The 11895-nt window shown below is 61.5% G+C and overlaps 1 protein-coding gene across 1 annotated transcript; it reads right to left on the bottom strand.

Moving 5' to 3' along the window:
* Positions 1–566: 566 nt before the first annotated feature.
* Positions 567–10709, bottom strand: LOC122157424 (peroxisome proliferator-activated receptor gamma coactivator-related protein 1-like). The gene is given in 16 exon segments (XM_042813061.1): positions 567–884; positions 1031–1182; positions 1264–1385; positions 1571–1634; positions 1762–1941; positions 3100–3880; positions 4084–4151; positions 4373–4433; positions 4740–4793; positions 5057–5861; positions 5864–7606; positions 7721–7843; positions 8037–8189; positions 8292–8432; positions 10321–10629; positions 10632–10709. Coding segments are annotated over 16 exon segments (4938 nt in total). The 3' UTR covers positions 567–780.
* Between the last annotated feature and the right edge of the window lie 1186 nt (positions 10710–11895).

Raw genomic sequence — 11895 nt, 5'->3', positions numbered from 1 at the left:
ACAGTGGTGGATCTTGTGATCTTGTGCTCTGCCCATCAGCCCCATCCCCTGTAGGGTGCAGGTGGCTGCAGCCTCTCTTCAGTCGCAGCCTCTACTTCAAGGGACAAGGTGTCAAACCCCTCTTCCAGTAAACGGGAGCATAACCAAGCAGCAGTCTGGAAAGGGACACACTACCACCCTTGCACACGTGGTCCCCTGTGCTGCTGCCACAGTGGAGGGCTGCAGCCCCCATATCCCATTGGAGCAGCTGTGGATGGGGATCTTGCACTGCCCCTGCGTGGCCACCACGGGAGGTGCACGTGGCCCCAAAACCTACAGATAGCCAGAGATCGAGAGACAGAACTTGTTCACCCCGTTAGGCCATTTAGGGGCTAACACAGGGACTGGAGTGCCTCGGCCCCCATCCTGCCCCACTTCCCAGACATCCCAAACCCAAGGAGTGCACGGTGTTAAAAGGTATCTATACCCTTCCCTGTCCCAGGGCCAGACCCAAGGAGCCTCCTGCCCACCTTGAGCACTCAAGGGGCCACACCAAGGAGGAGACAAGGCAGAGCTGGGTTTGGGCATCCACATTTATTACATGGCTCGGCAAGCCCGAGGCTGCCACTCACCTAGGCCCTTCCAATTGATGGGAAACTGCCCGTCCTCCTTAAATACTGGTTATAAAACAAATTTTTTTCCTTTTTCTTTTTCTTAAAAACCTCATCTTTCTCTCCACACTTTTTTTGTCTTTTGTATTTGAGTATAAAAGCAGGGGCGGGCGCTCCGCCGTGCTTGCTGCTACCTCCGCAGGCTGCGCTGTGCCTGCCGCAGCAGCGTGTCGAAGTCCAGCGAGTCGAACTTGCTCTTCACAGGGGCTGGATCGAAATCCTCTCGGTTGGAGTCTGAAAGATATGGGGAGAGCCTGCCCTGAGCCACATCTAAAATCGGTGCTGGGCTGGGAGAGAATGCAGGGGGGGAAGGGGCTAGTGGGGGATCCAACCACCCACCGAATGCACGTGGGAAGGAAGGGATCCAGGGTGCAACTCACCCAGGTCAGCATAGTTCCTCCTGCAGAACTGCCGGCGGCCACCAAAGCACAGATCAAAGGGCTGCTCATCCGGACGTCGCAGCTTGTGCCCGCTCTCAATGGCAGCAAAGGCCTCCTCAGCATAGCGATAGGTGACAAAGCCGTAGTTATCCCTGGAAGCAAGAAGGAGACGAGCATGGGCACAGTCACACCATCCTCTTGAGGAGCTGGGAAAGACCAAGGAGAGCTCTTACCCCTCGGAGCGGAAGTGCAGGGTGCACTCCTCGATGTCCCCAAACACTGAGAAGCGGTGCCGCAGCTCCGACCGTGTCATCCTGCTGGGTATCTTGCCAATGAACACAACTCGCCGCTCCTCCTGCGGGCAGGGGCACCCTTCTGTGAGACGATGATCTAAGGAGCCCCAAATCCAGCTTCCCAGACCCACAACACATCCAGCGTTCATAGAATCATCAATGCTGGAAAAGACCTCTAAGACCATCTAGTACAATCGTTGACCCACCACCACTGTAGCCACTAAACTACATCCCTAAATCCACTCACTATTGCACGTTCCTTCTGGAGGATCCTCTGCCTTTGGTAGTGGTCCTGTGCATCGTAACTGTATCTGTAGAGCAGAAAACAAACTTGTGAGCTGTAGGGTCAAGGAAGGTGTTGGAAGAGAGTTATCTCAGGAGCAAGACACGAGGGAGACACCTAAGGAGTAGGTGTTCTGTGAAAGGGACCATACTCACCTTCTCCTTCTGTTACTCCTCCTGCAGGGAGAGGGCGAACGGGAGCGGGACTGCCTGCGGGACGGGGACCGGGAGGAGTAGGAGGATGAGGAGGAGGAAGAGGAGGACCTGTCTCGGGACCTGCCACATGACCCGCAGCTGGAGCGGGAAGACGAGCTGTGAGAACATCTCGAGCGGTACCTGGAGGGAAAAAGAGAAAACTCAGCACCTGTGTCCAGCACCACGAGGCTCTGGGGATGCAAAAGAGCTCCATTCTGCCAAAACACCCAGCACGGCACATGGACAGGACGTATCAGTATCCTCAGGGTGAGGCTGGCTATGGAAACATCTGCCCATGTTTGCCATGGGGAACAAAGGCAATATAAAGGTGCAGCTCCAAACCCCACAGCCTAAACGGAGTAGGATCTCATCACACAACCTCCGAAGAGCAAGACATGGGTATATGGGAACCATTCAGCATGGCTGCAGCCAGGTAAGGATCCAGAGAATGTGGAGCTGCTGCACTGAACTCTACATGGCACACAACGCTAACGGAGCCACTGCACCTGCATAGCACCCAGCAGCCACTCCAGTCAAGAGCTGAGTGCCTCCAACCATACACACCATGGGCCATGGCATTCACCCCATATGGGCTTCACTGCCCACAGCCCCTGGCCTCCAAGCAAAGGTGCAGCACCCCAAACCCTCCAGGGCCAAACTGCGCAGCCTCCAGTCAGCAGCAAGGCGCACACACTGCCCACATCTGGCCCCTGGCATTGACAAAACCAAGACCCAAGCCCAGGGACTGGCACATAGCTTTTGGGGGACAGCAGGTCAGGCTGACATCACCCATGGGGACACTGGACAGTACAGTGTTCAGGAAAAGAGGACAGAGGGAGTCCCAGCCCAGCTGGGTTGAGTGGCAGGGACACATTCTTGCAACACGCAGATGCACAAAGGCTCCAAAGAAAGTTACCCCGCAGATGCCTCGATAAGGAGTGGCAGGGAAGCAGCAGAACAACAAACCCAGATGGATTGCTCCCCTGCCCACCCCCAGCAGCTCCCCGCTGTGCCTGCAGCTTTTCTCATTCCTACATTTAGGGCTATACCAGTACAAACACCTGCATTCATCCCAGAGAAAGCACCCAAAAGCCAAGGCATAACCAAGGGCTCACGTGTGTGCTAGCACATGGTGGGGCTCCAGGAGGGGCAAGGAGGCCTTGTCCAGAGGGGGACTCAGCCAGACCTCTGACTGCTTAGCTGCTCACCCCTTCAGAGGGACCACAGGGAAACACCTTCACAAAATATCAGCCACCAGGCAACACCCAAAGAGCAAGCCGACCCCACTCTGCCACTTACCCTCGCCACCGCTTGGGCGGTGGGGACAGTGACCGCGACCGGGACCGGGAGGATGAGGATGATGACGAAGACTCGCTGGCTCCATCCGAGCTGGAACTGAAGGAGCGGCTGGCCCGGCTGCGGCCGGCCCTCCAGCTGCCCGCAGAGGGGCTGGGCGAGTCCTGCGGTCTCCGGTAGCAGCGCAGGGACTTCTTGGCAGCGACACGGCCAGGCTGGGTGCTAGGGGTCCACACCTCCTGGTCCCGGCAGGGAGACGCAGCCGGGGATAGGAGCACTGAGGTGGCGGGGCTGTCACCCCCGGTGACGGCCTTGCTGGGGACGCTAGTCCGATAATCCAGGGGGGTTGGGCAGGCAGCCCCTGGGGACTCCTGGCTGGGACCCACTGAAGTGGCAGGGGCCGGCTTGGGCTGGTCCAGCGTCCGTTTGGTTAAGGAGGAGATGGGCTTGATGGTGATGTCCCGGTGGTGTTTGACATTCCAGCGGGAGCCGCTCTCAGTGGCGGGGTGCTGTGTGCCAGCAATGCTGCTGTTCTCCAGGCGTGTTGTGCGTGGGATGCAGTAGTCATGGTCACCTGAGCAGACGTGGCTGGGGGCTGCACTGCCAGGTGCTGGGCTCCTCCCCTGGAGCTTGCTCTGGGACAGGGGTTTAGCTTTTGTGAGCTTGGTGGTCCTCTGACTCCCTTCCTGAGGTGCCGACGCAGGTGACTTGGTCTTGGCCAGCAGTGAGACAGTGGGCAGCGGCTTCCAGAGCTGGTGGGGAGGGGTCGCCGGGGGGGTGAGCCCTGCAAGAGTAGCACAGAGATGTTAGGAAGGGGATCCTGATGAAGAAAAGAGGGGAGCGCCCTCATTGCAGTCCACCTGGCTGGAGACCTCACCCAAGCTCCCAACTCCCCTCAAGCCCTGGGTTCCCCTCCAGGCAGCTCCCAGCCCCACAAAAGCCCGTGATAAGGCTCCAGGTGCTCCCCTCCCTGCTCCTGGGCATCACCTGCCACGTTGGCCAGCTCCGAGGCCTGTAGGCTGTCCGGGGGCTTCCTCTCTGGCTGGGGCTCCGACCTGAGAAGGGGAAAGGAGCTCTGTAAGAAGCAGCTGCCTCCAAATTCTGCTCTCAGGGACACTTGCACCCACCCAAGCTGCCTTAATAGGGGGCACACAATATCCAAGAGCTGCAAAGACAGACCTTGCAGATCCCAGTCCTACATCGGTCTGTCAGGACTGAACAGCCCAGGGCTGCCCCAGAGCTCCATGCTGAGGCACACGGAGAACCCTGTACTCACCCAGCACTCCTCGCTGGCCGCCTTTCCTCAGGGGGCTGCACAGGAGCCTCCTCCTTCTTGGCTGAAAAGAGAATGGGTGGGTGAGAGCAGAGCTGGAAGGCAGCAGACAGACTGTGAACATGAGGAAGAGGTTTCAAGGCATCCCCGCCCTCTGTAGAGCTTTTGCCTTTTCTTCCCCCACTTTTTCTTCCCACCATCATCTCCTCAGCTGCCCCAGAGATGTCGAAACAACTGACTCAGGACAGAAAGGAAACAAAGGCAGAGAAGCCCCTGGGCAAGGCAACCACACAAGGTACTGTCATTTTAGGAGCACATGCAGCACAGGGACATGGAAGACCCTACAGGGGACAACGTGCTGCATCCTCACCTTCAGATTTCTCAAACTGCTCCAGCAGGCTGGACAAGTCAGCAGCTTCGATCCCTGGACCACGAGAGAGCACAGGTCAGTTTTGCCTCCACCCTCTTCCCCTGGGCACACTTCAAGCTACAGCAGCTTCAGTGCCTCCCACAGCAGGGACGGGAGCGCACAGTTCTGCAGTCCAGTTTAGGCACCAGTAAGCCCAGGCTATAGGCAATGAGGATTTACAAGACTGCCAAACACTGGCCAAGCCCACAGACACAGCTTTGCCACCCACCCCACTGCAGATCAGCAGCTGGAAGCAGCCCCTGCAGACCCCCACTCACCAATCTCACTGATGAAGGCCTGCACAATGTCCTGGTTGCTGTCACTGGGCTGTGCAGGGCTGATGAGTGGTTGGTGCCTCCAGGGCCGTGCAGCGGGCAGCTTGCTGCTCTCCCGGCATGGTTTTGGTGGCGGTGCTAGAGCCTGGGTGATGGGCTTGTGGCTGGGTGGCTCCAGTGGGGTCTTGGCTGGCTCCACAGGCTCCTCTGTAAGGCAGGTGCCAGGGGACCCCCCAACAGGGACAGCAGCAGCTGACACCTCTGCAGGAATGACAGCCGGGGCAGCCTTTGAGAGCTGGACAGGTGCTGCAGGAGGGGGCTCCTCCAAGGGTTGGGTGGGAGCAGCCTCAGTTGGAGCTGGGGCTGCAGGAGGGACCACGCTGGGCTGGGCAGCAGCACCTGATGGAGTTACTAGTGGCTGGGTGGGGGGCAGAGCCGAGGGTCCCTTGGGGATGGAATTCTCCCCCACCAAACGTGCCTGCCTCCTAGCATTTGATACCCTGCTGACCCCCGGTCTGGCCTGGCTGCTTGCAGTCCCCATCTCACTGCCTGGAGATGGCTGCACAGGGATAGCTGGCGGCTCTGAGGCGGGGGGAGACTGCCCATGCAAGAGGGCCGTGCTGGGGCGGCCAATAGCTGGGACTGAAGAGACTGCTGCACCCTGCAGTGCAGGATCACCGTATGCCATAGGAGGCACTGGAGGTGGTGGAATGGGGATGCCTGGCCAGTAGGATGGGGGGGCCCAGCCCACGGGGCCGTAGGGGCCACCGGGGATGAAAGGTGGGGGGGGGGGGGCGGGGGCGGGGGGCCCCACGCCAGGGGGGGGGGGGGGAGGCTGGGCACCATGTGGAAAGTGCCGGGGGGTCCAGCGCCAGGTGGTGGGGGCAGAGCATGGCAGCCCAGGGGCTGCGGACCAAAGCAGGGCCAGGAAGGCACAGGTGGATACACGGCATAAGCACCAGTAGTGGCTGGTGGTGGCATCCCAGGGGGAGCTGTCCCAGCAGCTGGGGGCACAGTAGGTGCAACAAAAGGTACTGGTGTCACTGGAGGTGGTGGGGCTGAGGCAGGTGCTGGAGCTGGCGCTGGAACTGGAGCTGCAGGTGCTTTGCTGGCAGGAGGCGGCCCAGCAGGGGAACTGGCTGATTTCTCCAGGCTCTTCTGAGCCCTAGCTGTTTCGCTGGGTGGGCGTGCAGGTGCCACCAGGCAGGGAATGTCTGCCAGCTCAGTGGGAGGCTCAGGGACGCTGGGCCACTTGCTGACTGCTTGCTTCTTGCCCTCCTTCCCACTGCCCATGCTGGACTGGCGGTGCTGCATGCGCATGCGATACTCCCTCAGGCTCAGGGCCTTGGGTTTGGCCTCCTTGGGCAGGGTCTCACTTGGCTCTGCTGTGGGCACACTCTGGGTTGGCTCCATGCCTACATCCTGCTTCGGCATCACAACAACTGGCTGTTCAGCCCCTTTGTCCTCCTGCTCCACCAGGCTGGGTTGCTTCCCTGCTAGTGGCTCCTCCGTGGTTTTCTCCACAGGCACTGCAGTCTCACCCTTCTCCACCACTGTGTCTGTCATTTCTGGCTCCAACTCTTTTGGCAGCTCTGGGGGCTCCTTCATGGGCAGGGAGGCCCCTGCTGTGCCCCGGGGGCGGCCACGTGGCTGTGGTGCCCGATCAGCATGCAGCTCCATCTGCCCCTCCTTCCGTGCTTGCTCCAGTTGCCGTGCCAGGAAGTCAGAGACCTGCAGCGAGGGCCGTGCTGCCCGCCGTGACCTGCCTGAGCGCAGCCGGTGTGCCATGCAGTCTCTGCCAGGTCGGCCCTCCTCACTTGGACCTTCCTCCACTTTCTTTTTCCGACTCTTCCTTGCTCTCTCTCGGCCACGTCCCTTCTCACAGATCTCACGCTTGCTGCTCACTGCAGTCTCCACAGGGGTCTTGCTGTCCAGTGCTGCACATGAGGGCTCCTTCCCAGGTGGTTTCTCCTCCTCCTCCATTCCAGTTTCAGGTGCTGGATCTCCTGGCAGCTCCTCTCTGTGCACTGGGATTGACTCTGCGTTGCTCTCTGTGCCCAGTAGCTGGGGATCCAAGTCAGGGAAGCCGGGGGCCAGGGGCTGCAGCACCACGGGGATCTCCATGTTCTCACCTTCCCTGGGTACGATCTCCAGCACAACAGGACCGCTCAGTAGCTCCTTGGCCATGGGCTCACTCTCGGGGTCCACACACACAGTGAAGGTGGGCAGGCAGTAGGGATGCATGGACTTTACCAGCTCGCTCAGCGACACATCACCTGTGTTGATGACACAGGGGTCTTCATGCTCCTCTGCCACCACCTCGGGCACATTCGTGGAGAACTCTGCAGCCTCCATGCTGCTGTCCAGCTCTGGGCTGGAGGCAGCCTCCTCATCTTCCTCCTCCCCGTCACTACGCTGCAGGGGGAGCTGCTCATGGGCACGGGGCCGCCCCTGCTTCCTCTCCACCCGCGGGGTGCTGCAGGTTTGCTTCTTTGGTGGTGGTGGGTCCTCCAGGCCGTGAGCAATGCGGTCCCAGGCCAAGTCTATGTCAGTCTGGAAAGGGGAAACCAGAGCTCACATCAGCTCCCACCACTTAGTGACGCGCTCTCCCAGCTGCACTGGGGGCATCGCCACCCCAGAACCACTCCTCCAGCTCTCCCTGCTCACCTTCCCAGCTTCAGTTACGCTGCCACCACTGCTGAGGGACCAGAGACCCTTGAGACTCTCTTGCTCCAAGGCAGGGTTCTTGCATTCAAGAACTGGCCGGGATAGGCTGAGAAACTTCTGGAACTGGTGGAAAGATGGATAGAGGATGATGTATGGAAGGTACAGAGCTCCCAACAATGTTGTCACCTCACCCCAGGCTGGTTGTGCAGATTGGCACGGAGCTCCTGAGCCTCCTGTGAATCCCCCACCCTGCCAAACATCACACCTGAAGGCTCAGAAAGGCATTTGAAGTTGAAGAAGAGGCCCCACCACTCACCGAGGGGTTCTCCCGCTCCCGAAGTGAGGTCAGCAGCTCTGTGTCCACAATGGTGTCGAAGGGGGACAGGGTCTCATCATCTGTGCTGTCCAGCATCTCCGTGATGGCAGTGAGCAGGGACAGCTCATTCTGTGCATCCAGGCAGGCCTTGCCCTGCAGGAAGAGCGGGTGGTAGCTCAGAGGGCACTAAGGCACAGCTATGGGGCAGCAGGGCCCCACAGTGGCCCAAGGCCACCACCATGCACAAGGACCCACCTCACTTAGGGAGAGGTCCTCAATGATGGAGATGACAGAGGAGTCAAGGTAGTTCTGCATTGTCCCCAGGATCTCCTCAGCCTCTGGAATGGTTTCTGTATCCAGCGACAAGTTCAGGTCATCATCCTCAAAGGAGAAACACTACAGGAAGTGGGGTAAAATGGATCAGCACTCCACAAACCATCATCACACACCTTCAAATGAGCAAGAAGGTCAGAGGGCACCACAGAGACCGTAATCCCTCACTTTCTGGGACAGTTCACCCCACCCCACCCTACCCCAATGCACAAAGCCCCGCAAGGTGCTGTGCCACCAATCCTGGACCACTTTCCGCCATCACAAGCACTGGACTGGAAGCTCTCACCCAGCAGTTTTGGGACTGGTGAAGAACAGTAAATGAAGCCCAACACATTCCATATTTGTCTGATAGCACTCTGCTTGTGGGCAGGGGAGATGCACACTTCCCTCCTGCGCCCACAGACCATCACATGCTCCTTTGGTTTTGGCTGTCGGCGCTTCAGATAAGCCCAAAACATTACAAAATGTGCAGGGCTCAGCAACAGGGATGCATCCGGCTGTCACTGCCAGGACTGGAACCATCACTGCTCTGAGCACACAGTGCTCATGATCCAGCATCAAAAATGCTCCTCACTGCTCATCCCCAGCACCCTGGGTCCTCTGTTCTTCCCAGACCCCTGGCACATTGCGGTAAGGCTGCACCACAGCCCTCAGCAGCAGCAGAGGCACAGCATTGGTGTGTTGCCGGCACGAGACAGTGTTTGGGTTCCTGCTTACAGATGGGCTTTGGCAGAGATAACGCAGCTGGGGACAATAAATGCCCCAAGGACAGAGACCTGGGAGAGCTGGCAGGGAGCTGCCAGGCAGCCTTCCTCCCCCAAAACACAGCCAAACCCCAGCCACACACCTACAGGTCAGTATTATGCAGCCCACTGGTGACATTCCCAGGGTCCTTTCTACTGTGTGAAGAGAAATCAAACCCTCCCACTCCCAGGGCCCTTTCCAGCCCATGAGAAGGCCATGTCCCAACGCTCCCCAACTCCTTTGACTCATTGCCTCGCCAGGAGTCCCACAGCCCTGAGTCACCCGTGTTCCCCGGGGACTCTCTTTGATCCACCTGGGGCCGGGCACCTCCTACCCTCGCGTCGGGGCGGGGGCACAAACCCGCCCAGCCTGCTCCCAGCAGAGCCCCTGCTGTGTCCCATGGTTGGTTTTAAAGTCACAGGATGTTAAAAGCATGGGTACGGGCCCTGAGCACACTGCGCCTGGGTGCGCATCGAGTACCATCAGTGGGGAAAGCATAGGACGCCCACAGCCCCAAAGCGAGGGCCAAGTGCACAGTAGGGCTCTCCCACGTACCAAAGTCACAGGCACCACGGGCACGTGCCCACGAGCTGCTCGCCCCGCAGAGCTGTGCAGGGACACGCGTGCCCCGGCTGCGCCCCGGGCAGGGCGGGGAGCTCCGGCGGAGGGCATGGCCCCTTCCAGCGACTGTCAGGGGGCGCCGCGCAGAGGCAGCGCCGTCCCAAACGGGCATTACGGTGCGAAGGGCAGGGGTACGAGAGCGCGACGAGGGATCTCGACAGGAGTCCGCATCGCAGGCACAGCCGAGGGACAGGAGACAGTGACGCGAGGGGCGGTCTGCGGCACCGCACCGAACTGGGAAGGGCAGGGACGCGCAGCCCCCCGATGCCCGACCCCCCGGGTGATCCCCACACATCCGCCGGCCCCGTCCTTCCATCCCCCCGCTGTTTCCCCAGGCCGCTGACACCGCGCAGAGCCCGCGCCGACGGCAGCACCCGCCCGCTGCCCGCACACCGCCGGCACCGGGAGCCGCGGGGACCCTCCGGACGACCCTCCCTACAGCCCCCGCCCCGGGGCAGCCCCTGCGGGACGGCCACAGCCCCGCGCCGCGGGCCCGCAACCGGCACACGTGGTGCTGCAGCCGCGGGAGCCGCCCCGGCCTCCACGTGTCACGGCGCGGCCGCTGCCGCCGCCGCCCGCCGCCTACCTGCAGGGGGCTGCCGGCGCGCAGGGGTGGCTGGCGAGAGGCGCCGCCGCCTGCCAGTCCCCGCGAGGCGGCTCCGGTCGAAGCGCCGCAGACCCCGGCCCCAACCCCGGCGGCGGGGAGCACCGCTCCGCCCCGCAGCGCCGCCATCTTGGCGCCTCCGCTCCCAACGCGGCCACTGCCGGGCGCGACACGTGACCGCCGGCGGCCCCGCACTACAGCTTCCGGCAGCCACCGCGCCGAGCCGTCCCGCCCCGCGCAGGGCACGCCGGGAGCGCACCCCTTCGCCGCCGGCACAGCGCCGCACCAAGGGGAACGCCTGGCGGGCGACGGCTGTAGCGACGCGAGGCGGCCATCTTGAGTACTGAGGAGCGCCGTGACTTCGCCGCCATCTTTGTAGAGGGCGAGGGCTGAGGTAGCAGCCCCACCCGTGGTGCGCGGGGGGCGGGGCGGCACGGGCGTCACTGGCGGGAAGCGCCCAATAGAGGCGGGGCGGGAGCGCGTTTTCCCGCGGTGCCGGCTCTGCTGCCCACGTGGGCGCGGGGAACCGGGCCGGGGCTGGGCGGGAGTCGCTCCTCCTCGGAGCGGGGCCTGGCCTCGCCGTGTCCGAGTGTCCCACGTTATACCCCCGCTATCATACTGCTCGACACCGGCTTGTGCCGGGCGCTGCTACGGAAGGCGCCTCCCGTGGCCCCTCTCTGCCCTACGGTGCAAAGATGTGCACGGAAGAGTGCCGTGCCCCGCTGAGAGTGGTGTCCGTGAAGTGCCTCCGGTGTCACATCCACCCCAAAGACCTGCTCTGTGCCCTGTCCCCAGCTGTAAGCTTGCCCGGCGCAGGGGAGGTGGCTGCAGAACAACGCACAATGTTACGTGGCTGCGCACGGCATGCAGCTGGTATAGGGAATGCACACAAGTGTCAGACTGGAGCGTTCGGCTCTGTCCTGGTGCCTCAAGTTAAATAAGGCCAAAGTCCTTCTGAATGCTGTCGCTTCCTGAGGCTCTCCTTGAACTCCAAGGGTGGAGTGGTGGACTGAGTAATGGGAGCCAACGCACAGCACGGATGTGCTCCGGGGAGCTGTGCCGCGGGATCCCCAGTGGCTGTCTTGAAGGATAACATCCTGGACTCTCCATCTGCCCCATGAGGGGAGAGACCTGTCCGGGCTGCGTTTCATCGTGGGATCATAGGACCGAGATGCTTTACTCATCCCCGTGCGCCTGGCCCCTCGGTGGGGCCTGGTCTGACACAGAGCCTCCTTCCTTCCCCCTGCCACAAGGACCTTTGTCTGCGTCTACTCTCCCCGCATCACCCCCGCCCGGTGCTGGAGTTTGATGCTCCCCCAACATCGAGCAGGCCGGTGGCGAGGGAGCAGCTCCCCTCCTCCAACTCCTCCTGCAGGCCTGCAGCACCTCCCAAGCTTCTCACGTCCTGCAGAAATGCAGGCACAGCCAGTCAGGTTGCTCAGCTCTGCTCTGAGGCCGCGGCCCTGCGTGGGAGCCCTCCTCTCCCACAGCGACCTCAGCCCCCATCCTGGCACGCGCCAGGGCCCCGCAGGGCCGATCCCGCACAGCACACGTGTC

Source organism: Centrocercus urophasianus, unplaced genomic scaffold (assembly GCF_019232065.1).
Source record: "Centrocercus urophasianus isolate 14NV4802_14NV808 unplaced genomic scaffold, USGS_Curo_1.0 seq_1363, whole genome shotgun sequence".
Taxonomy (NCBI): Eukaryota; Metazoa; Chordata; class Aves; order Galliformes; family Phasianidae; genus Centrocercus; species Centrocercus urophasianus.
This window is presented reverse-complemented; position numbering and strand designations above follow the sequence as displayed.